The 25,276-nt window shown below is 49.1% G+C and overlaps 1 protein-coding gene across 22 annotated transcripts in view; it reads left to right on the top strand.

Annotated features, from left to right (window-relative positions):
• The window catches only part of PTK2 (protein tyrosine kinase 2), a 202,185-nt gene that overhangs the window by 163,302 nt on the left and 13,607 nt on the right, over nucleotides 1–25,276 (top strand). For 13 of the 22 annotated variants that reach the window (XM_074353156.1, XM_074353157.1, XM_074353150.1 and 10 more), the window contains 5 exons: nucleotides 9,366–9,477; nucleotides 13,586–13,672; nucleotides 15,157–15,294; nucleotides 16,060–16,191; nucleotides 23,425–23,484. In XM_074353156.1, coding sequence (XP_074209257.1) covers nucleotides 9,366–9,477; nucleotides 13,586–13,672; nucleotides 15,157–15,294; nucleotides 16,060–16,191; nucleotides 23,425–23,484 — 529 coding nt within the window. Of the gene's footprint in view, nucleotides 1–7,314; nucleotides 7,669–8,748; nucleotides 8,906–9,365; nucleotides 9,478–13,585; nucleotides 13,673–15,156; nucleotides 15,295–16,059; nucleotides 16,192–23,424; nucleotides 23,485–25,276 lie in introns of those variants that run through there. The other 9 variants (XM_074353152.1, XM_074353172.1, XM_074353153.1 and 6 more) reach the window with 5 other exon arrangements.

The raw sequence follows: 25,276 nt of genomic DNA, 5'->3' as shown, positions 1-25,276 counted from the left end.
TAATATAATGCATATGCATGGGAGCTTAATTCTATAACCCACCAACCCACACCATGGTTTGATGTGTTCTGTGTCACGTGCTTTCATATTTGGTATTTGGGGTATTACCCTGGTTTTATGTGTTTTAAAATTTTTGCTATATTTTTGGTCTTTTTTCATAAAAATTGCCAAATATTAGGATACAAAGGACCCTGGCAGCCCCTCTCGCCCTGCCTCATCCCCCAGTGCTGGGACCCTTGGTCAGCCTGCCCCGCCTCACCTCACCTCGCCTCCAGCAGCTCCCCCTGCTCAACAGGTCTCCCCACGGGGAGGACATTGCGAGGAAGAAGCAGGGCTGTTAGTTAGAGGTGTGAGAGATTCGTCCAGCCAGCAACTATCTGGCTAAGTGTCTGCTTTGTTCTAAGCTAAGTTCTGTGGATCCAGCAGTGAGCACAACCCAGTCCTGCCCTCAGACGGAAGTCCTGCAAGGCTCGGCGGGCACTGACCTCACGGCTGGAGCCCATGACCCTCCCCACTAGCCCGGCCTCGCACAGAGGGGCCTGCAGGACTTCTAGCCTCGTTCACACGGAAACCTCCAGTTTCTTCGTTCTCACGCAGCTCCATTGTGTTGCGGTCACTGTTGGAGCTGGGTTGGGAGCGCGCTTTATTTCTTGTTTTGCCATACATTTTTTGTTCCTCCTTGACCTTCCTTCTGAATTGACAGTCTGTCTTTGCAAATCTCCCCTCTGATACCAGTTCCATCTGCCCTCCCAACGTGGTCTCCCCTGTTACCCTGCGTGCCTCCAGCTCCGCTGTGCAGCCCCGCCTCCTCCCTCAGCACCTCTCCTGGATTGTCCTGTCTTAGCCTTCCCGCACTTTTGCTCCCACCGTGTCTGTCTTGAGCGTCATCCTGCCTTTTCTCACGCGTCCTGGACCTGTTTTCAGCTACAGCCGGACATCATGTTTCTCCTAAAGTCAACCTGTACCTCCTCCTCTTGCCCGCCACCTTCTGTAGTTACAATGGTGCCTTTACCTCCATCTGCTTCTTGGAACCATCAGCGGGTCCTCGCCCTCCCCTGTCAGCTGACCAGCTGGGGAGTCCTCACCCCAGGGTCTTCAGACCCACCCCTTCTCCCCTGGTCCGGCATAACTCATCAGTCTTACCAAAACGTCACAGTTGGGGGAGTGCTTCCCTCGCTCAGAACGACTTTCAGTGGGTCCCCCTTCCTCCCGCGTTAGGTGGAGGCTTCCAGAGTAGCATTTGTCTGTACTACAGCTGGCCGGGGGCTTCCCGTCCCCTCCTCACACTGGGGCCTGAAAGGCAGCAGTCCTCCCCACCTTCCTCGCCGCTCCCCTCCTCTGCCCGCAGGGCGTCCGGGGCACGGGGTTCTTCTGGCTGCGCTTGCCCGGCGCTGCCGCAGTGGGCCACGTCCCACGGTGGCCGTGCGCACCAGAGGTGGGCCTGGCGCCGGTCGCTGGGCCGGAGCACCTGACACTCTTCCTGCCCTCGAGGAGCTCACAGTCTAGTACGTCTCCTCCCTACTAGACTGAGGCTCCTTGAGGACAGGGATGGTCATACTCACCTCGCGGCTGCCCGCACCTCCAGGCCGGGAGCCTGGACCCAGTCAGGAGCCAGGCCGCTGCGACGTCACTGCCCGGCACGCGCAGGCTCATGCTGGCCGTTTCATTAAGGCAGAGTAGCTCCAAAACTGTCCAGCATGACATCTTAGAACTAAATACAGTAAATTTACACATGCACACGTACACGTGGACAAACATACTGTACCTATTTATAGATACTTTCTTGTGAACCATTAGCACAAGTCACTGGGCGTTGATTTGTTATGTATTGTTTTGTGTTAATCAGAAATGGAGTTCAGCTTTGCATTTGGAACATCTGGCCACCAAATAAGCCAAAAAAAGTAACTTTATGATATAATAGCTTCCTGAGACATTTATATGTAACAGTGAATCACAATAATTAAATAGGTTCTTTTATTGAGGTTTTCAAATTTTCTATTATAGTCAAGGTTTTAATGAAGTAATAAATTTTGGATACCCTTACCCCGGGGCAGTTAAAAATGTTCCCCAAACCCCTTTCTGCCCTCAGAGAAAGTGTTGGAAAATAAACTCCAGTTATCGCAGGCATCCACTCCTCTTTGACTGGGCCACGCGCTTTTACTGTGACTTGAGGAAGGTGGCCTCTCGGGGTGACTCTCACTAGGCAGGTCATAAAGTGCTGGACTCATGCTTCCGTGGGCTGATCCCTGTGACTCAGGCCTGTCCTCCTCACATCCTGTTTCTTACTCACAGATGGGAACTTACTGGGAAGCAGAACGAGGTTAACCTCTAGGTGGCCTGTAATCAAGTATGAAAGGTTCCCCAAGAGGAAACGTCTCGCGGTGTGTGCCCAGCATGTTTGTGTCAGATGGCTGCCAGGTTGTGAGCGCTCTAAGTATGTTTTGAATGGAAAGAAAATCATTTAATCCCTCATTAATTCATTTAATTCTTTGTTAGCTACTGTGCCAAGGAAGCCACAATGAACAGCTTTAGTATTTGCCCTTTTGGAGCTTAGATTAAAAATATTTTTCCCTAACAGTGCACTGCTTGGTTGACGTACTTGTGCCATTATAGGGCAAGATTGCTAGTTTTATCTCAGGGAAACACTTTAGGTTAATGTGCGGTTCTTAAATTCATTTTAGACAAATGAGAGCAATAAACAAAACTACCAATTTGAAGTTTTGTACCCTAATTTTTGTATTTTTTCAATTTTTTATTGACATGCAAAGGTGTGAACATATAAACATGCCAAGAAATAAACAGCTCACTGAGTCTTCACAGACAGGACGCGCTTGTGTAACCAGCCCCTGCACCCCAGAAGCCCACCAGGTGCCCCCTTTCCAATTACTGTTCACTTTCTAAGGGTAACCACTCACATGGCTCGGTCCTGCCTGCTTTTAACCTTTATGTAAATGGTGTCATTCAGTGTGTACTTGTTTGTGTATGGTTTATTTTGGCCAGTGTTTAGTTTGAGATCATCTGTATCATTCAGGTGGTACGGTGCTTCACTCACATTGCTATATTGTGTGGTGTTCCACTTGCAAATATACCGTAGTTTATCCATTCTACTCTTGGTGGAAATATAGGCACTTTCCACCTTGGAGCTCAAGACTTGTGCTGTGTGAACATAACAGAAAGTGGTCTGGGTGAGCACGTGTCCAGGACTTTCTGGATTTCTGGTGGGCACATACCCAGGAGTCAGCAGGAAGGCACGAGCTTAGCTCTGTCTGCTGGCTGCCTGTTTTTCGCAGTAGACCTACCAGTATAGTGCTCCCAGCAGCGATGAGAACTCCAGTTACTCCAACCATAGTTTTTTTACACCTTTGGAAATTGCTCCTTGTTCCTAAGCATGCCATTTTCACATATGAAGGTTAGGTTAAAAACAGAAAAAACACACAGTTTGCCTCAGCTTTTCTGTCGTAAAGAACACTTACTTGCCAGGCCTTGTGCTGTGAACTTGCACGCGTCGTTCCATCTCTTGATCTCACGGTCCTTGGAGATGTAGGTAATATTGTCATCATCAGTTTACAAATGAGGAACTCGAGGTTAGGAAGCTGGCTTGGGGTGACAGCTGGGATTCAGGGCAGGTCCACCTGAGTCCAGGGCTCAGGCTCTCAGCTGTCAGGCTCTATACCTTGATCTGAGACACGGCTAGAAGTCAGCAGTGCCCCATCTTATGATCGTGACTGGTGGTCAAGTTGTCGATATCTTTTAGTTAAAAACGAAAAAGAAGGAAAAAGGGAAGAAACCATACTGTTCAGGGATTCCTGCAGCTGGTTTTCTGACGTTTGCTTGTGTACCAACCAGAGAAAGTCCCAGAAAGAAGGCAGCATCTCCACATCAGACTCTTTTTGAAGGGGTTCGGTGTCCTGCGTTACCATGTTTGGCTGTCACATCTCGAGCATGTTGCATGTGGCTGCTTGGCTGCCATCATCCCAGAGATGGTGGGGGCAGTTGTGGAAGTTTTCCACGAGATTGAGTCTCCCCAGGGGAGCTCGAGGCAAAGTGGGGACAAGCCTGCAGTGTGTGCTGGCTGCCCTCTGCAGGCACCTGCTGAGCCCTCCTACTGTGTCTAATTCACAGCCTTATCTCCAGCTTGGGTCTTGCAGGGGTCTGAGGGGTGGGGAGTGTTGTCTTTGTTATTATAACTTAATGTTGTCACGTTTGCTTCTCAACTTTATCATACAAAGCTGGCGTCTGAGAAATCTGTTTGATCTAAGTTGACCTTGGGCAAGTGACTAACCTCCCTGAAGGGCAAAATCACAAATCCTGCTGTGCTCAAGTTTTCAAGATTAAATAAAATCATCTGAAATGCCCTCAGTTGTACATGCTCACAGGCACACACACTTGATGGCTGTTCTGGCAGTAGTAGTAACAAGAAAGCTTTTTCTGAAGATCCACAGGGGGCCTGGGGATCTTAGGGGACCGGAAAATGATCAATTACTGTTAAAAAAAAAAAAAACAATAACTTTGTTATTTGAATTTAAAAGTGTTAGCTATTATTATCCAGACACCAAAATGCAAGGCTCATCTTTCTGACATTTTATAGATATCTCACGGACATCTTATACAAGTATTTTTTTAATCTTTTTTGGTTCTTCATTTATCCTAAAATATGAACTCTAGGTTAGATTAATGACATTAGGTAACTTGTGCTTCTTCGCTGTGTGTTTTTAAAGTGGTTTTGTATCTGCTTCTGAAATTCCTCTCAAGGGTGATGCCTGAATTCCTCCTTAGTCATCAAACCAGTGTTTTCTGTCTCATTGCCATCCTGCTAGGTCTTGATATTGTCTGGAAGGGTAACCCATTCGTCAGTTATCCCCTTTTTTCTCGAAGTCCTTCTCATTGGATGATTTTTTATCAGTTTATCTTCAGTTTCTCTGACTCTTCTGTCATCTCCATCCTACTGATCATCCAGTCCTGTGGAGATTTTTATTTCAGGTATTTTATTTTTCATTATAGAATTTTCATTTGGCTCTTTTTTATAGTCTCTATTTATCTGCTGACATTTCCTATCTTTTCATTAACTGTGAACAGATTTTCCTTTATGTCCTTGAATATAATAGCTCTTTAAAGTTCTTGCTGGCTAATTCCAGCTTCTGAGTCACCTTTGGAGTCAGCGTCCTTTAGATTGTTTTTTCCTCTTGAGGGTGGATTGCATTTTAATTCTTATTTGTGCATCAGGTAATCTCAGATCACGTCCAGGGTGGGGTTACTGACAGGCTGCAGGAGCCGCTGAAGAGCGGTTGGTTGGTCGGTCGGTTGGTTTTAGTAGGCACCTGGCTTGGCTGCCCTCACACTGCGCACTCTCCCCGTGCTGTGAGCTCCGATCTCAGGTCAGCTCTCTTAGCCTCAGCTGGGCTCCAGAGCCTGCCCTGTGTGCACATGGCAGGGTCAGCTAGCAACTCCGGCAGAGTTTATGCTCAGAATCTGACGAACCCCCTCCCTGCTCTTTCCTTCCTGGGACTTCCCCCCTCGCTTCCCACCGGCTGTGATGAGCCAAACCCAGTCGCCAGAGTCTTCAAACCAGTGAGGCTGGGGCCTGCTTTCTGGCTAATAGCCGTGTAAAAGTAGGAATCGCCCCTACCACTCCCTTCTTCCTAGTGTCAGCGCCCTGCTTTGGGTTGCTCTTTGTGTGTGCCTAGCCCATAGTTGCTGTCTGCAAGAGGACTGGTCAGATAGGGGTTTCTCAAACCTGGCAAAAATACGAAGCAGTCACCATTTTAAAGTAAGGCTTTAGTAGAAATCACTTTTTAAAATAACTTTGAGATGTGTTACCACAACCAAACAAAAGTGCATTATTTCCTGCAGTTTGAGATACATACTAGTAAAGAGAGAAGCGCCGTTCAGGTGTGTTTGTGAAACGAGGTGTTGGTCTGCGGTGCCCACTTACAAGAGAAGAGAGCAGAGGCGAGTGCTGTCCCCCGGTGTTTGTGGCATTTAGCCACTCGGTCAGCCAGCTGCACATATGCCTTTCCCAGCTTTGTCTCAAGCCTCCAGACTTGTTTTCTGCAAAGATACCAAGGGTTTTTTTTTGTTGTTGTTGTTGAAAGGTCAATTCCATTCCTTTGTGGTGAGGCAATGCTGGCTAATTATAAGAGATCATGTTTCAAAACTGGTATTCCCATGAACTTGCCAAAACAAGCCATTTCCCTCGTGGCTTTTTTTCATCCAGTTTCTTGCTGCCCTTTCTCTGACTATTTTCCGAATTAGCCTGAGTAGCTATGAACTCAGATTGATTTTCTGTCCAGAGCAAATTTCGTGATGTCATCATAAAATTAGTATGTTTAGGTGATCAAAGTCCAGTCTTTTTTTTTAAGTTACTCAAGTACGGAGGAAATGTTTATGGTTTCAAAGAGAAGAAGAGCAGTATAATCAGCCTCGGGAAGGACGCTGCAGAGCTGAAATAGGTGAAAACAGGCAGGTAGAAGTGCAGCGCTTACGTTCACTCAAGCTCTCTCTGGCTCTTCTTGTCTCCTTTGTTTCTCCATCCTGGCAGCGGGCAGGACAGGCAGTGTCATTCTCGTTGATGGGCGAGGACATGGCTGGCACGGGCCGCTGCCCTGGAGCCGAGCTCAGCAGACGCGCGGCTGGTAGCTGGTGCCTCTCCTCTGGGGCAGCGGGAGCGGCTGGAATGCCTCCCTCAGGGCCGATTGTTCATCTGCTGTGCAGCTTGTCTGAGTCGGAGATTTGCTCTGGTATCTTAGCCCGGTACTGGAAACGAAGAACCTCGTAGACCACTTTCTCGCTCTCCATGAAAATACCTTAGAGGTGAAGTCACATCTTGGCTCCAGAACGGAAATGTAACGAGACCTCCCCATCCTGGCCTGTGGAGCCCGGGAGATTGGGTTTCCCAGGGAGTGCCGCAGGCCGAGAGAACACAGTTTTCACGTCCTTTACTCTGATTTGATTACTTTGATGACTTTTAAAGTGGGGGAAATAAAATTAACTTTACATAAATACTCCTTTCCCCTCTTCCCGATTCTCTTCCCAGATGAGGCTCATGGATGAACAGAGAATGACGATCATGTGTCCTAACTTTTGTTAAATAAAAAGTCTTACTAGCTTTTGTTTCATCTGTTTGCAAGTCTGAGACACAGAATCCACCATCCAAGGAAAAACCATGAGGGCTTGTTTCCAGTTCACATTAAGCAGCTAAAAGTTTTCGAATGGAATGTATTGCAACTAAAAATATTTGTAGTTTGGGAAAGAATGTTTCAAGTTGACCTCCTTGCCCCTGTGCACTCTGGTGTTTTGCTCTGGGTTCCTCAGCCGCTGTAAAGAGAAAAGGCAGAAATGTCTCCATGTGCCCTCCTCTTCCGTCTCTGGAATAGGCTTCCTTTGTGAAAATGGATATTTTATGGGTTGTTTGTATTCTTGACTACACTGAGCAACAAACTGCGGTTTCTCAAGAAGCTTTTTGACAAGTTATTTTTGGTTTGAGACAGAAGGGTCTGGCCTCCCGGTTAAGCCCGCCTCGGTTCTGAGGGGCGAGGCCGGCGTGCTCGTGAGGAAGCGCTGCGGGGCCAGACACGTGCAGGTGCTGTGCAGCTGACGAGGGGCCTGGCCCGAGTGTGCAGCGAGGGAGGCCCACAGTCTAGCCCACGGAGCAGCGAGACCACCCGTGGGGTCAGTGTGGGCTGGGGGGAAGGGGGGAAGGGGGCAGAGCCGGGGAGACCAGTGGGGGCAGGATGGAGGGGGCGCCAGGGTCTCCCTGTGGCGAGCGACCGCCCTGGCCTGTTGGAGGCTTTTGTGGGGAGCATAACCTAAAGACCAGGGCGGCCCAGCTCACAGAATGGCCCGCGGGAAATAAACGGCCTTCCCGGGACCTGTGTGAGCTGGAGTCCCATTGCCTTGGGGGTGCGACACACTTGGCCTCCTCGTAGCTTGTCTGTGTTTTAAGTCTTTGAAGAAGTTGGAAATAAGGACAGTTTTTTAACTTGATTTTTTTCTTGGTTTTTTATGGACTTTTCACTTGTTTAAAACTACAAAATCTTTGGAAGTTCTGATTCCAGGTCTGTTATTTTGAGGGTCAGGCGCCTGAGCAGGGCACTGAGGTGCTCATCGCAGACGGCCCGGCTCCCTGGCCAGCGTCTGCCTGGACTCCCGCCCCCGGCGGCCCGGGGCTTCACCCCCGGTGCTCTGCCGGCTCCGGGCACGCCAGAGCGGGCAGCTCTCAGCCACCGCGTGAGAGTCCCAGGGGCAGGCCGCGTGCCCCTGGCCAGTCCTGAGGGCGCCACCAACTTCTTCACTGTTAAAGTTCCATGTGTCTCCTCAGCCCTGATCATCTAGCTGGAGTGAGAAGAAAACCCAGATCATGTTTTGAGGAGGGGTGGCATCTTTTGACTAAACTTCGCTTGTCACTAAAGTGCTGACGTGATCACTGAGGAGAAACCATTCCGTTCCTTTGTGTTAGAGGGAAAGCCCTGACATCTGGCGTGGCTTGCTGACTCGGGGTGGGTGTTTTGTCTGCCGTATCCTGATGTGGAAGGGGTTACGTGAGGGAGGCTGTGTGAGAAAGCAGCTCCAGTCAGGCAGGAATGTCCTCCTGAAACCGCGAGCCGAGTTCCCAGATTAGAAAGGCCGCCGGCGGCTGACCTCACCCTCCAGAGCGCTGCTCACTCGCTGCTCCGCCGGGAGGCTGGGCTGTGCACGAGCGAGCAGGCGGCCAGCTCGCCCAGCCCGGCCCGGAGCCGGGAGCCGGGGCCCCGCGTGGGTGGGGTGGGAGCTCGCGGAGAGGGCGCTGGGGGCGGCGGGTGAAGCGGGGTGCCCCAGTGCGGAGTCTCCAGTTTAAAGCAGGCGGTGTTGTCAGCAGTGCTGGGAAATACTGTTGCCTCTTCCCTCTTCCCCGACGAGAAGAGCGCTGGTAGGAAGATGGTCATGAGCAGTGAGGGGGTGACGGGCCAGGCGGCCGTTTGTCACTTAACATGGGATGTGTGACATTATGCGGGGCCTGTGTCCCAGTGAACAGTCTGTCCCGGGCCGGTCTGGGCTTGATCCAGTGCTGCTGGGGATTTCTCAGGGTGACTCAGTTCGGTTCTGCTCCGAGGAAGCGCTGGCGTGTAGACAGTCCCCCCCGGCCATCTCTGATTCTCCAGCTTCTGCTTGTCTCACCTGCTGTCCACTCCTTACCTGTGGCTGTGTTGTACACGGGCTTGCCCTTTGGACCCAGGCCATTCTGGAATCCTTTTGTGAAGTTAGAAACCGGCCTCTCTCTGCTTCCCTTTGCTGGAGTCTGCTGCGCGGCTGAGAGCAGCTGGAGGTCTGGGCTGTGCGCTCTTCCTCCGTTGCCAGCTCCCCTCAGTAACCCCGTCTTGTCTCTCTAGCACAATCCTGGAGGAAGAGAAGGTGCAGCAAGAAGAGCGGATGAGGATGGAGTCCAGAAGACAGGTCACAGTGTCCTGGGACTCCGGAGGGTCCGACGAAGCGCCGCCCAAGGTAGGCGAGCCTCCCCCTCAACCTTGGCCTTGCTCCTGCCGACTTTTGAGGTCTGTGGTGTAGGCAGTGCCGTCGGCAGGAAGGGCCAAGTGTCAGAGCCGTCGTCACAGCTGTTGTTTCATATCTGCTCCTTTGCGTGTCACCCTCCTGTGCGCTCGTTTCCCTGGTTCGCATTTCAGCCGTAGGTTGTTCGAAACTGTGAGCAGTTGGATTAGATGTGGTCCTAAGATGCTCCTCCTCCCCACCCGCACGGCAGACTTAAGTGTGCACACCTGGCTTGGGGGAAGCTCCTCTCTGCTGGGTGTCAGGGACCTTGCTGATGACCAAGTCAAGGTTAAATCATCAGGTGGACTAAAACCAGGCCATGAATGCTTTACATCTTGTTTTATTTTGCATTGAGTCAGATTTCACCTGACCCTGTTCCTTCTGGATTTGGTTTTGTTTTGCTGAGAACCTAGTGCACATCTTCTGTCCTCTTCTTATCTGGGGCTGGTGGCTGGGCTGTCGGCGTGGGGAGATCTGCAGGTGGCCTCTCAGCCCTGCCCTCCGGTCCCCCGGCCCCCAGGAGGTGGCCAGAGCCTTCCCGCCTCGCTCAGCTCTGCTGCGGCCGGTGGGTTGGACACAGCTGGCCCTTCAACACGCTCCTCAGAATTTTTTGTTCTCTTTCTGCTCTTGACGGGATGGTGTTTTCACACACTGGCGTACTTGCTGTGAATAATCCAGTTCAGGTCATTTTCTGGACAATTAATAATAGACTTTTTTGCAATTAATAGTTGCCAGCTATTTAGTATTTGGCTACCTAAAAATATATTAAGGAACTTTGACAGTTCTTTACTTCATTTTCTTTTTGAAAAATATTCAGAAATTTGTTAACACAAAGTGCTATTTAAATATTGTACCCATTTTTTTTTTATCATGATTCCTGAAAGCTTCTGTCTATTGGCCAATATTTTAAACTGTGTAAGACCCAGTCTTCAGAATTTTAGAGGTGAGGGTTCCATAGCCTGGGTTCCTCAACAAATGGGGAAGCTGAGGCCCAGAGAAGGGGGTCTCTGAGCCGGTTTGTGATAAAACCTGAACATTTCTCCATCTCTCCTAGTTCAACAACCAAAAATTCCTTAGCTACCTACCACAAATCTGTGAACCCCCATCCCAGCGTGGCCCTCCAATTTGTATACGCAAGTTTGCCTGTTTCTTAGCTCAGTGACGACTACAGAACAGTTCAGTCCTGGAGGCAGGAGAGTGTGGAAGTTACTCTCTCAGGCCTAGAAACCAAGTGTACCTGCTCACGGTGGGCTGCAGTGAGCAGGCAGGTTGCCGGCCTGCGCCCTGCCCCTCCCCCGTCTGCAAGGGGCGGGCGCTGAGGCCAAACGAGGTGATGCGCCTGCAGCGCTTGTGTCAGTCACAGAAGTGAGGCCTGGGCGTGCTCAGCGATCAGCACAGATGGTGCAGCGTGTCCCCTGCAACCCACAGAAGAGCTTTTCCATCTAAACGTGTTCCGTATCCGAATCGATAGAATTTGAGTGATTTTCATTAGGCCAAATCTTGATGTAGAATACTAGGTTCATGGGCAGAAGTGGAGGTGGTTAGGCTTTTTCTGTTTTACAAAAGCAAAGTACAAAGGTGAGTTCTGCTCACATTTGTAAATGTCCTCACGTAGTTTGAGATATTTTCAGAGTGTGTATTTTGAGGCTCTTTTCTATCATCAGAGATCGTTCTACGCTTTTAAAAAAGGGTCAGCAGCAGTCTGAGCCCATTGCCGGTTTCTGTTATTAGCGTTTTATTGGCATGAACGGCACCCTTCACTTGTGTCCGTGGCTGGTTCACCCCACGCAGACTGACTTGAGTGGTGCCGTTACAGTGCGGCTCAAAAAGATGACAATGTGTACTCCGACCCTTCAGGAAAAGGGCTGGCGACCCGCGGGTCACAGCTTCTGGCGTGTGGAGAATCACCTCTGGGAGCACGAGCACGCAGGGCTCGGTGCCTGCAGACAAGCTGCTCAGCCCCCTGCCGGTCAGAGCCCGGTCGCCTGTGCGGTGCTCGCCTTCTCCTTACTCACCTTCAGAGTCGCGTCCTGCTTCTGTGGTCACGGCGTTGGACGGGTCTGGGAGGCGGCTGTGGCTTCCCAGCCGGCAGGCCAGTGCTTCCTCTTGCGGTGAAGCGGGATCTCCGTGGGTCGTTCTGCCTGTGGTGTCCTAGGACAGCTGGATCCCACTGAGATTCCTTCAGTTAAGTAGGCTCTCAGGCTTTTGTAGGTAAACACTGTGTACTAATAAAATTTGCAGTATAGCTGAATTTATTTTTAAAGGGAAATATTTTTCTCTCCCCCTTTTAAGATTTAAAATTACCAGCTTAATTATACTTGCTTAATGGCAAAAGCATTGTAACCACAAAGGTAATTGTTACAGATACGTTGCTGATCTCTTCATCAGTACGTAACACCGGCTTTTTCACACAATCATCATCTCTGGAGAGGTTTGCCTGTGAATAGCATGGGGAGGGTCACCTTTAGCCCTCGTTTCATTCCTGCAGACCCCAGTAGACTGGTGGGGCTTCATGGTAAAAATATCCTGGAGCTACAGTTTTCAACGTATAACCCTTGGGCCTGAGAGTCCCCCAGACCATTTCAGAGGGCTGTGAGTTCAATCTTGTTTCATAATAATGTTAAGGTGTCATCAGCCCCGCCCGCTGTGTTGACATTTGCAGTGATGTTGCACATGCATGGGTGGGTAAAGCCACTGTCACCTGGGCAGGAGTCGGGGTGGCAGCACCAAACCCACTATTCGTCCCCGAGATCCTCGCCACTGGGCTCACACGGTGGGGGGGGGGGGGCAGTTTGCTTACAAACCACCTTGAAGCAGCAGTGGGGTCTCCCGTGCGAGGCAAGAGGAGGCGCCCAGCCAGGGCTCCCGCTGCTCAGCAGACATGACGCATGGCTGGCTTTCAGTCTGGACATCCCACCTTTGTCATGGAAGAACAGTTTTACTTGAAAAAAGAACTGGTGACACACGTGCTTGTTCGGATTTGCACATTTGGTGGACATTTGCTCAGAGAAAGATGCGAGACTGTCTCAACAAGGAAAACAACTGACAGTGTTTGTTGCTGACAATAAAATAGGAGTTTTCATGCAAAACTTAGAAATTTGAAAACCTTGTCTCAATCCCCGTGACTTTGACAGCTTCCCATTTCTTAGACTTTTCTCATGAGCTCAGGGTAACACGAACAAAGGTGATCTTTTCTTTCATGCTATGTGCTGAGATGTGTCCGCACTGGAAAGACCTGCATAACCCAGTGGTCTGCATTTTCCAGATGATCACTTGCAGGACGCTCTAAAGTCACACACGGGAGAAAGGTCCCGGCATAGCGCAAGACAGAGGAATGGATTTTAATGGTCTGCTCCTTGCTTGCGGTCACACAGCCAGCAAGCAGCAGAAAGCGTCCGGGTGTGCGTTTCCCCGGCGCCGAATGCTGTTGGGCCTCTCTTCTGTGCTTCCTGGCCATTGGCATCTTCTTTGGGTCTGCTCATGCCTTTGGCCTGTTTGATTCAATTATTTGACTTTGTATTGTCAAGCTATTAGATTTGTTATGTATTCTGGATTTGAGTCACTTAGCAGATGTGTGACGTGCAAGTACTTTCCGGTTGTGGGTTGTCTTTCCACTCTGTTGACGCTGTCGCTCGCAGGGCAGAAGCTTTTAATTTTGATTAAGTCCAATTTCTCTTTTTTCCTTCTGTTGATTGAGTTTTCAGTGTCAAACCTAAGAAACCATGGCCTAACCCAAAGTCACAAAGATTTACTCCTGTGTTTTCTTCTAAGAGCTTTATAGTTTTAGCTCTTACGTGTAGAAATACGATCCATTTTGAGCTGACTTCTGTGTGTGTTCTGAGGAAGAGGGCCACCTTCACGTCCTTTGCACAGGTGGGCATCCTGCTGTCCCAGCATTATTTGTTGAAAAGACTGTTTCCCCCACTGAAATGTCTTTACACCCTTTATCATTCTTTCCAACCACGCTCTTTTAGAGGCTTAACTTTTTCTATTCTTTAAAATACACATTTACTAAAATAGTCAAAATGCTTGTTCATATGACACTCTGTTGATTTGTTCACAGCCCAGCAGACCTGGTTATCCGAGCCCGAGGTCCAGTGAAGGATTTTACCCCAGCCCGCAGCACGTGGTGCAAACCAATCATTACCAGGTATACCAGTCGTTCCAGGTCTGGGACGTGTTATTTTACCCTTCAGCACATTTGGGGGCGGGAGTACACTGCATGTGTGTATAAATTAAAACATTCTTTTCATCAAACAAATGAATGATTAACCTCTCCCACCCCCCGAGTTTCCTTATCTTGTAAATGAAAGCAGCTCCAGGACACTCCTCGTGGGCCTTTCTGGTTAAGATGCATATTGATCCATTCACGAGGTGGGTGTTAAAGAGGAAACAGCCTTAGATCATTTGAAGTCTTTGTTGTGAAAATTCCGAAAAGTTCTCTGACAGTAATAAATCCCTTCTGGTCAAAAGTAGTAACTGATACAGCATTTTATATTTAGAATTTTTTATTACAATATTTTTATTCAAGTAAACTGTTAGAATTTTAGATTAGATTTAGTTAGAAATTTAGTTAGAAACGTCAATCTTACTTGAAAGTTTAGTGATTACATGTTGTCAGTGTGGAATTTTGGTATAAATCAATGCCTAGAGACTGAACAAATGCATGGAATCTTTGTTGAAGGATGTGTGGGTATTTCGAAATATGGATTTGACCGTGATTTGTCTCATTTAAAAATCAGCTGACAGCTGTGGCCGTCTAATACTGACCTGGTGAGCTCTGGAAGCAAGCACGGATCCGTTCTCGCCTCTCTTGATCGAGGGAGGGAGCCATATAAAGAAACTCCTCTTATTCCCCTTCTGCCTTGACGTTTTCCTCCATGAGCAACTAAGTGTTTTCTCTCCGCCTTGGTCATCGCTGTGAGGCTGTGAGGGCAGGCCTCCGCCATCAGCCCTTGTTTGTTAGAGGACAGACACTTGGGGGTTTGTTTGCTCTTTGTTGACAGAGCAGTACTGAGTGGGCAGGAAGGGGACTTCTGGAGCGATGTGTGGCTCAGCCACATGCACGGCCGCCTGTGCTTTGGTGCCCGAGGACGGCCTGCTCTCAGCGTGTTGTAAACGTCAGCTCCGCAGTGAAGGGTGTCTGGTTTTCCCACGGGTGTTGCGTTAGTTTTCTAATGCGGTCATAACGGGTCACCTATCTTGAGGCTTCAGCTGAGATCCAGCTCCTTGCCACCACCTGCTGCCAGAGGTACCTGCGCCCCGTGGCTCATGACCCCTCCTCTGTCTTCAGAGCCGGAGCACCTCTCTGACCGTGCTTCCGCAGTCACCCTTTCTCTCCCCTTCTGCTTCCCTCTTGCATTTTTAGGGACCCTTGTGATCACATTGGGTCTACACAGATAATCCAGGATAATCTCTCCGTCTCAAGATTCCTAATTTATAATCACATCTGCAGAGTCCCTCGTAAGGGACTGTATTCACAGGCTCCTGGGATTAGGACAGGGACCTCTTGGAGGGGCCGTTCTGCTACCACAGTCTTTTCTGTAGTCTTAGTGCTTCCTTGCACGTGGACAGCAGAGCCGTGCGGAAGTCACATGGTGTCAGAACGTGACGCGGCCGCTTGCTCACCCGCAGGTCTCTGCCGTCCCTGCTTCACATGGACTCACAGCCATGGCTGGCAGCATCTACCCAGGTCAGGCATCCCTCTTGGACCAAACAGATTCGTGGAATCATAGACCCCAGGAGATATCAATGTGGCAGCCCAGCGTGGAGGTAAATTGGATGTTCCTGGGCTTCGGTTTGTTAACTGATGAGGCTTTGCCCAAGGTACCTTTTATTTCTGAACCCTAAGATCTCTCAGTTTAGATGACCTAATTCTAAGATCAGGATACTCCGTCTACTCAGATGCTTTCTGATTCTGTGAGTCTTTTTTACTGAAAGAAAGGAGAGATGCTACCATCATTAGCTCATTCATTTGAAAAGCAGACCCTTAAAGTGAACATAATTAGCATATACACGAGGCCAGTGAACAAAGCAGAACCTCCAGCTCTGAGGACCGTGTTAATTTCTACCAAATTTTCCCAGTAAAACCAGGAACCACCCCTGTAGTATTAAAAGTCATTTCTTTGACTCCAAGAACATCCGTGCTCGTCTGCTGTCATGTTCTTTTCCTCAGCGTAGACATGCTCTACACTGCAGAACATGCATGCATCATATTTAATCCTCCTCCCGTTGCTTTACATCGATGTGTCTCCTCTTCGCTGTGACTAGTGATGCATTCTTTGCACGTATCTTGGGTCACTTCTTTAGAATAGATCCCTACCAGTGAAGCTGGGAGCTGAACGATTATATACTTTCTAAAGATATTTCACACGTTAGCCTGCAGCTTCAGAAAAGCTGCTCCCAGAAGCAGAGTATGAGAGACCCTATTTCCACCTCCCTTGCTGCGTTGCTTAATTTTTTGGAAAGACGACAGAAAAGAGTATGAGCATCACAAAAAGACTTCTAAGCGTGGACCTGCCGTTTTGCACTCTCCAGGACTCTGCGGCGCTGGACCTGCGAGGAATCGGGCAGGTGTTGCCGCCCCACCTGATGGAGGAGCGGCTGATCCGGCAGCAGCAGGAGATGGAGGAGGATCAGCGCTGGCTGGAGAAGGAGGAGCGGTTTCTGGTAACTGAATTCGGAGGCTCTTCCATACACTAGGCCCTGCTGGCATCTGCTGTCCTGCAAATAATTGCTAAGTCCATCTTTTCCAAAGCAAGAGAGTTTGTTTTACATCTGCTCCCTAAAACTTGCAATAGTGGGCTGTGTGCTTGTCTTGAGTCACGTTTTCAGAACACGGTCGGCCTGCAGACATCACACACACTCCACACTCGGCCGACTGCGGGACGGGACTACTGCACACACCCTTGTCACGGCTTCATGGCTAATGTAAATCATAATACTTCTCACATGTCATCACCATGCTACATGTTTCTGATGTATCAAGTCATTCAGTCTTTGTAACCAGTGTGTAAGAAAGAGACAGGTCCAAAATACTCTCTCCGAAACTCTTGAGGGTTCTGCATGATTCAGAATTCACTGTTTCTTCACTTTAGAGAGCCGGTGTAATTGGACGCACGCGCCACACGTCATGTAAGAGTCCAGTAGCACAGAGTTAAAGGCACTGATACTCCTGCCGGAGAACACAGCTGTTCACGCCAACAGGTGTGAAGTCAGCCACATCAGTTCAGGCCAAGCTTTGCCATGAAATTAATTTCCTTCAGATTTAAAAAAACAAACATACTTACCCATCTTCAGTACTTTATAGCTTTTGGAAACGAGGATAAAGGACTATGGCTCTATCCTTTGTTGTCCTCATTTTAGAAGTGGGGAAGTTGGCTGAGACCACCGGATCGTGTCGGGCAGAGCCAGGCTCCAAGCCAGCAGCCTGGCTCCGGGGCCTGCGGTGTGGACGGTTCTGCCGGGTGGCCTCCAGCTGCAAGGACACCACTCAGCAGCCCTGGCAGGCACCCGCCGCCAGCCGCTCCTCTGGGAGGTCTGCACAGTCAGGGGTGTGAGACGTTGACGGGCACTGTGAGTGAGTTACTTTGCAGCAGAAGTTTCCTGGCACCAGAATTCTACATTACTTACTTAAATTACAGCATGTCTTGAGGTTATAAGGAAAGCTGCAAAAGGGGTTATTATTTGCTGTACTAATCTGAGTGAACCCGTTCAAATAATGAATCAGTTCCCAGAATACAGCTGCTGTCCCCTGGCCCTTCATTTTAAACAAAAAGTCCAGGTAGTCTGTTATTCCACATTGATCTGTGTAAGTGAACGTTACAGATTGTCCAGACAAGAGTTAGCGAACGTGAGCACTGGTGTCCAGCACACGTCGGCCCCTGAGCTGCGCGGGCCCAGGGCGCAGCGGGGAGCCAGGGGTGCTTGGAGGAGCTGGAGGCGGCGGGGCCCGGGCCTGGGGACGGGTGGGGCTCTGCAGGACACACAGGCTCAGAGAGTCCACTCGGGCCTGGGAAAGAGCATGTGTGACGCCCGGGCTGCAAGGCGGGGGTCTCAGTCTGCCCGTGTGGACGTGACCCGAGCTGGTCAGTGGGGAGTGGATGAGGGGTTCAGGCACTGGCTCAGCCTCTCAGTGACTTCGGGTCCTGAACCAGAGGCTCAAGGCTGCCAGCTCGTCGGCTGTTAGTGTTGTTGCTTTTAATTGAGATCATTACGTGCAGTGGACTGCACAGATCCTGAGTGTGCAGTTTGGTGAGTTTGGTAAGTGCGTGTGACCCGTTCCCCATACAGAGAACGTTCCTGCCGCTCCAGATAGTTTCCAAGTCACGTCCAGAGTCCGCTGATGGAGTTGTGTGAGAACCCCCCGGGGTTCTGCTCACACTGCGTCCTGTGACTGCCTCACCGTGTCTGGCTCAGCTCAGGAGGACATCCCCGGAGTTTGCTCCCGGCCCCTTCATTCCTCCCGTACAGTTTATTTCATGTTTTCTCTAAGTGCGTGTCCTGCTTCCCCAGTAAGTCACCACCCGTCCGTCTGGAGCTTCCTGCCACTAACATGATGCGTCTCATTTTTACTGAACTTCTTAAAAAGTTGTTGTTTCTGTGCGTGCAGTTGATTTTTAGGAATTTATCTTGTGTATCCCAGGACTTATCATATGAAATCTATTTGACTAATTTCTTTGAATTTTTTGAGTGTACAGTTGTCACCTTTTAAAAAAACATTTTCTTTCTTCATCTTTAGTATCTGTTATGAAACTCTTACTGTTTCTAGAGTATCTCTTGCCAACTTTCATATTAAATGGGTTCTCACCTGCTTTTCCTGCTTTTGTTTTTAAAGGTAACGTCTCTAATCATCCTCTCTGTTAAGTATAATGTTGGCCCTCTATTTAAACGATACTGTTTTACCTTTTTAAAAGGTTTAATGTGATGAATTATGTGAAGTGTTTTACTTGCTTTTGTGCCAGAACCACACTCCAGAGATAAGCCCCCACTCAAGACATAGCTGATCGTCCTTTTAAGGTCATGGTGTGTTTGGCTTGTGATGTTTTTATTAGAATTTCATATTGACATTCACAAGCAGGAATGACTGGCTTGTTGTCATTGTTAATGGTTTTAGGGTCAGAGCAATATTGGTGTCGTAAGTTGAAGAGCCTGCCCGATCTGGCGGGTACTGGTAGGTGGGTGGTGTAGGTGGCGGGGCTGAGAGCAGGCAGGCAGCCAGGGCGGGGCCTCTCCCAGGGTGAGTAACTGGGTGGGCGAGCCACGAAGGCAAGGAGGTGGGGGCAAGCAAATGTAAACACCTGAGCATTTAAAATTGTCCCCTCCAAGCTGTGTTCCATGCCACAGCCACAGTGATATTTCTAAAACCTGGCTCTGACACTGTCTCCATCTGACTTAAAATCTGCCAGTGGCCACCCCAGGATGACCACCCGAGGTCCTCCATTCTGCCCGTCCTCGAGGTCCAGCCCTCCTAGATCAGCCCCTGATTGTGACAGAGAGGCCAGAGCCGCATACAAGGCCATCAGGGACCCGCCCAGGAAGATCTAGGGGTGAACATTCCAGGGAGAGGTCACACCGAGTGCAGGGGCCCAGGGCGAGGTGGGAAGGAGCCAAGAACATCTGAGGATCAGAAGGACAGCCGCAGTGGCCAGAGCTCAGTGCAGGCATGAGGGGCGCAGACCATGCGGGCCCCGTAGGCCACAAGGCGGGGTGCGGGGGACAGGAAGCGGAGAGCAGGCTGCAGCTCTACTGCCCAGATAGTCCTTCCCATCCGCGACTCTGCCTTTCAGGAGGTGGTTCTGGAAGGAGCCCAGGCTTCGGAGTTGGCTAGATGAGAATTTTAAATCCTAGTTATTAGGACCCTACATCGGTTGGTTAACCTCTTATTTTAATTTGTCAATCTGTAAAATAGTTTTAATTTCCTCTGTGAAGTGCAGTGATACTTTTCTGTAGGGTTGGGTTGAGGATTAAATGTATGACATGTGAACAGCAGAGGGGCAGGGAACACACCATTAATTTTTCCAAGGGCTTTTATCTCTCTGACTTGGTTTGTTCTCTGTAGCAGCCATGAGAGCTACGTTGATGAAAATCCAGGCTCCTGGGCCATACACCTCACACGACACAGTGCCCGTAGACAGTCCCAACCAAAGGCTAGTGTAACAGATGGGGCGAGAGGTTCTGGCCACTTCAGGGTCCTGTAGGCACCGCTCGGGAACTGGCATCCTCTCACTGGATTTCGTATCAGTAAGCCTGAACTCGGTTTGCTCTCGTTAGAGCTGCCTCGGGGATTCTCTTTGCCAGGAGCTGACGGGCCCGCTGGGCCTGGGCGTGGTGTGCTGCTCCGAGGAGGCGGGCTCTGCTGCGCCAAGTGAGGGAGGACCTTTCTGTTTCTTCTCTGAACCACCCTAGACCTGATACTCTTACAAAATAAAATAAAAAGCAGTCACTAGAAACAGGAAGTTTTTTGACATGTACAAACTGTAAGCCAAACTTTTTTATCATGAGCTCAAACAGACCTAAAAATTGCTGTTTCACATTACACTAGAAATTTCTAAAGATACGTGTCCTCTGCTCCTGTCTCGTCGTGACTTGGTGACAGTAAATGATTCCTGATCCGCCCTGGTCCTCTGACGGGGCCCGCCGCGCCCTCCGGCGGGGTCACTATGCACCCTGGTAGGGGAGTTATGTTCTTACCTGAAAAATTAGCTCTCATGTTGCTTTGCTGTCTAAACGGCCAATAGTGATTCCCAGACTTTTCTGATAGATGAGAATCAACAGCTGTTTGCGGAAGCCGCCTCCTGTCGTGTGGGGTTACCGTCCTCAGTAACAGCCTCTTCTGTCACCGAGTGCGCTGGCAAGTCTGGAGTCCCTCAGCCCCTCCTTTGGCACGCTCTTCACGCGGCCGGCTCCTGCTGGTCACACGGCCACCCTCTGCTCCCCTCTCTGCTGTTCCTTCAGCCTGAGCTGTTTCCGAGGGGGCTCTGTGCCTGCGAATCCACAGCTGTAGAAGCTCTCCTGCAAGCTGGCCAGAGGGTGCCGGCGCCTTGACTAGGCCTCAGTCTGTTCAGGGGACTTCCTGTCCTACTGGGTGCTGCTCAGAGATAGAGCAACTCTGTTTGCTGTCTGTCTTTATTAATTACTCTGAGCACAGAAATTTTCTAACACAGTACTGTGCTAAAAACAGGACTTTAAGTTGAAGATGAGAAAGTTTGGGTACACAAAGCCTGCTTTGTGTTCTGAGACAGGACATGAATATTGGAGCTGTCTTCCTCGTAGCAGAGCTGCCAGCAGGAGTGAAAGCTGAACGCCCCTGCGGGGCAGAGCGCCGGCGGAAGGCCGCCTCCGGTCCTGCTTCTGCTCTGAGCAGGCCGGCCCCTCCCAGGTCTCTTACAGGCTCCAGATTTGAAGACATTGTGGGACAAGGGGAGAGGACTCGGAGGTGAAAACTGTAGTAAGTTTGGAGTTTCCTAGAGTGATGGAAGCAGCCGGAGAACAGAAGCCGCACCTGAGCTCCTGGCCGCTGCGTCCCCAGAACCAGGAGTAGGGCCTTCGCTCTGGGCTGCTGCCTGAGAGGGCAGGGCACGCGTGCCCATGCAGGACAGAGCCTTCACAGCAGTGTGTCCTTGTGACGCCGGGAACAGGGACCCCACCTGCCTAAGGACAGCAGGATGGATAAACACGCCACAGTAGGTGCTGCTCAGCAGTAAAAATGGGCCGGCCGTCTGCACAGCCCCAGGGACGCCCTTAGACACAGCGTCCACGGAGGATGCCAGACACCAGTGCTGCTTGTTCAACCATTTGTGTGATCTGGGCCAGGAGGCAGGCCTCACCTGGGCGGGGTGCGGGGGCCTGCACAGTTGCCCACTCTGTGTCCTGGTCTGGGTGCTGTGTCCGGCGGGTGGATGCAGACGTGAAAACATGCAGATCTTTACACTGAAGGTTTGAGGGCTTTGTTGCATGTAAGTTATACCTGAATTTAGAAAAGAAAGAAAAAAAAGAAAATGCATGCCTGATGGGGAAAATGATCAAATAACCCCAGATACGCTTTATGTCTACGACCGCTTTGAAGTACGATTGACCTGCTGGTTTCAGGTGCACCGCGTGGTGATTCAGGACTCTGGTGTCGCAGAGCGGTCATCCGTGCAGGACCGGCTGCCGCCTGTCGTCACACAGGCATTACTGCACCCCCCGCCGTGCCCCCCACACTGCGCCACATCGCAGTGCCTTAGTTTATGACAGCAAGCTTGTACCTCAATCTCCTCGCCTGTCACACTCCTCCCAGCGCCCTCCTCTCTGGCAACCACCGGTTTATTCTTTGTATCTGAGTCTGTTTCTGTTTTGTTATGTTTGTCCATTTGTTTTATTTTTTTAGATTACACGTGTAAGTGAAATCATACAGTATTTGTCTTTCTCCGTCTTATTGTACTCAGCATAATACTCTTAAGTCCAACCATCTTGTTTTAAATGGCAAGATTTCATTCTTTTTTGCAGCTGAGTAATATTCCATTGTGTGCACGCACATGTGTGTCATCTGTCAGTGGGGGCTCAGGTTGCTTTCTTATCTTGGCTACTGTAAATAATCCTGCAGTGAATATAGAGGTGCATGTATCTTTTCAAATTAGTCTTTTGGTTTTCTTCAGAAAAATACCCAGAACTGGACTTACCCAATCGTATGGTAGTTCTTTGTTTAGTTTTTTGAGGAGCTTCCATACTGTTTTCCATAGTGGCTGCACCAATTTACATTCCTATCAGCAGTGCATGAGGGTTCCTTTTTCTCCATATCCTCGTCAACACTTTTATTTGTTGTCATTTTGATAATAACTATTCTGACAGCTGTGAGGTGGTGTCTCACTGTGGTTTGATCTGCATTTCCCTGATGGTTAGTGGTGCTGAGCGTCTTTTCATGTGCCTGTTGGTATCTGCATGTCCTCTTTGGGAAAATGTCTGTTCAAGTCATCTGCCCATTTTTAAATTAGGTTGTTTGGGGGTTTTTTGATGTCGAGTTGTCAGAGTTCTTTGTGTATTTCAGATGTTAACCCCTTATCATATATATGATTTGCAAATATCTTCTCTCACTCAGCAGGCAGGCTTTTTGTTTTGTTGATAGTTTCCTTCACTGTGCAAAAGTGAAGTAGTTTGATGTGGTCCCATTTGTTTATTTTTGCTTTTGTTTCCCTTGTTAGAGGAGACAGATCCAAAAATGTATGGCTAGGACCAGTGTCAGAGGGCACTGCCTGTGCTTTCTTCTAGGAGTTTTATGGTTTCCAGTCTTTAATCCACTGTGCACGGCGGGGTGGGTGGCAGTCGGCATGGCTGCCTTGGGGCTCCACGAAGTCAATGGCATCGTGGGGCTGGCTGGGCCACCACACAGCGCTGTTTCCTTGAGGAGAAAACCTTCCAAGCTCCACACCTTGGTGGCACGTGGCCTACTGTGTTTATCCTTCCTTTAGGGAAATTTGCTTACTCTTATTTTTCCGTTTGGTTTCTGTATTCTGGATGCACTGTGAGGGGGAAGCATGTGATTGGACCATTTGCCGCTTTGGCAAGACAGTCAGACAAGCCTTCCTCTGCCAGGACACAGGAGTTGGTGCCTCCCCCTAAGTGGGAGCTTCCTTGGTGAGGGGAACTGGCTCTGTGGCCAGGAAGCGAGGTGAAGCACACGTGCTCTGTGTCACATGGGGCGCGCCTGCCAGCTGTGTGTGTGTGCGGAGACGGAGGCTTTGTGGGGGCACCTGACCTGGGCTCGTCACCAGTGGGTTTTGAGAATTTGCCTGAAACTGGGGAACTTCCACCTCTTCTCTTCAGAGGACAGTTGTGTTATAAAAAGGAGAAAGTTCGTACAGAAGCACGTCAGTGGTTCTCAAGCCGAGAATGAAACTGTCTGGTCTGCTTTCTTTCCTCCAGAAACCTGACGTGCGGCTCTCCCGAGGCAGCATCGACAGGGAAGATGGTCTTCAGGGCCCGGTAAGCAGCTGCCCGTGTGCTTGGCGGGGTCCGGACCATCGTCCCGTGTCCTGAGACGGCTAGGCTTGCCGCTGTCTGTAATACAGGCACAGTAGTTGATTCTCTAAGTAAAGTGAATTTGCATCAGCTACAGAAGTGTCTGCCCCATTACTAATACAGTCTTTTCAGTAGCGGGCTGAACTCTCTGTGCCCCAGAGAAATAAGTATACACATTAACTGTTGCTACAACGACTTGTCACCTGCTACATTTTTATACTCTCGCTGTGTGGTTATGAATGTTTCTACTGTCACAGAAAACCGGTTCAAGCAAGGTATTTTTCTTCTGGGTGTTGTGAGGAGAAATACCTGAAATTCTGTTTAAAGAGCCAGCTTATTATTATTCCAAATGTATTTAAAGTCTGGTGGAAATACTCCCTAGTCTTCGGGGGGGGGGCAGTTAAAGTTGATTTGTTAGGATTTTCATCAGCAGACGTCTGGTTAAAATAAGTTCAAGTTTCTTTAAACACTTAAAGAAGTTCCCAGTAAAAACGGGAAACCTGTAGCTGCCAGGCAACAGACACAGGGAGATAAATCTCCATCCTAATAAGGCTTCTGAGTAGAAATAAACCATTTTATCTCTAGACACGCACGTGTACGTACACGAGGCGTGTCATCATCCGTCTCCAAGATGCGTAGTTTTCCTTCATCTCTGCAATAAAATCAGCTGCCTGTAAGATGTGTTCGGTCTCCAGCACATGAAGGTTTGGCATTTCCTGTCAGATATGCTGGCGCAGTGGGTGCTACAGAGTGTTGGGCATTCCTTGGTCCACAAGCACAAGGTCATGCTGTTCCCCACTTAACATCACACAGGGTGCTCCTTCCTTACATTGAAACGATAACATGTAGCTGAAAGTACTTCCTCTAAGATCAGGAACAAGACAAGAACGTTCACTCTCGTCACTTTTATTCAACATAGTTTTGGAAGTCCTAGCCACAGCTATCAGAGAAGAAAAACAAATAAAAGGAATCCAAATTGGAAAGGAAGAAGTAAAACTGTCACTGTTAACAGATGATATGATATATACATAGAACATCCAAAAGATGCCACCGGAAAACTAACAGCTCGTCAATGACGTCGGTAAAGTCGCAGGATACAAAATTAATAAACAGGAATCTGTTGCATTTCTGTACACTAACAACAAATGATCAGAAAGAAGAATTAAGGAGACAGTCCCATTTACCATGTCATCAAAAATAAGATACCTAGGAGTAAACCCACCTAAGGAAGTAAGAGACCTGTACACAGAAAACTGTAAGACGCTGATGAAAGAGATTGAAGACGACACAGATGGAAAGATACACTGTGTCGTTGGATTGAAAGAAGTAATATTGTTAAAATGACCACACGACCCAAGGCAATTTACAGATTCAGTGCAACCCCTATCAAAATACAAATGACATCTTTCACAGAACTAGAACAAGTTTTAAAATTTGTATGGAAACACGGAAGATCTCAGCTGAAACAACCTTGAAAAAGAATGGAGCTGGAGGAATCACACACATTCAGACAATACTACAGAGCTACAGTAATCAAAACAGTGTGGTATTAGTGCAAAAACAGACACGTTGATCAATGGAACAGAATAGAGAGCCCTGAAATAAACCCAGACACCTACAGTCAATCTGTGACAAAGGAGGCAGGAAGACACAGTGGAAAAGACGGTCTCTTCAAGACGTGGTGCTGGAAAACTGAATGAAATGAAATGAATATCTGTAAAAGAATGAGGTTAGAATATTCTGTAACACCATTTAC

The sequence above is a fragment of the Camelus bactrianus genome, chromosome 25 (genome assembly GCF_048773025.1).
Source record: "Camelus bactrianus isolate YW-2024 breed Bactrian camel chromosome 25, ASM4877302v1, whole genome shotgun sequence".
NCBI classification, from domain to species: Eukaryota; Metazoa; Chordata; class Mammalia; order Artiodactyla; family Camelidae; genus Camelus; species Camelus bactrianus.
This window is presented reverse-complemented; position numbering and strand designations above follow the sequence as displayed.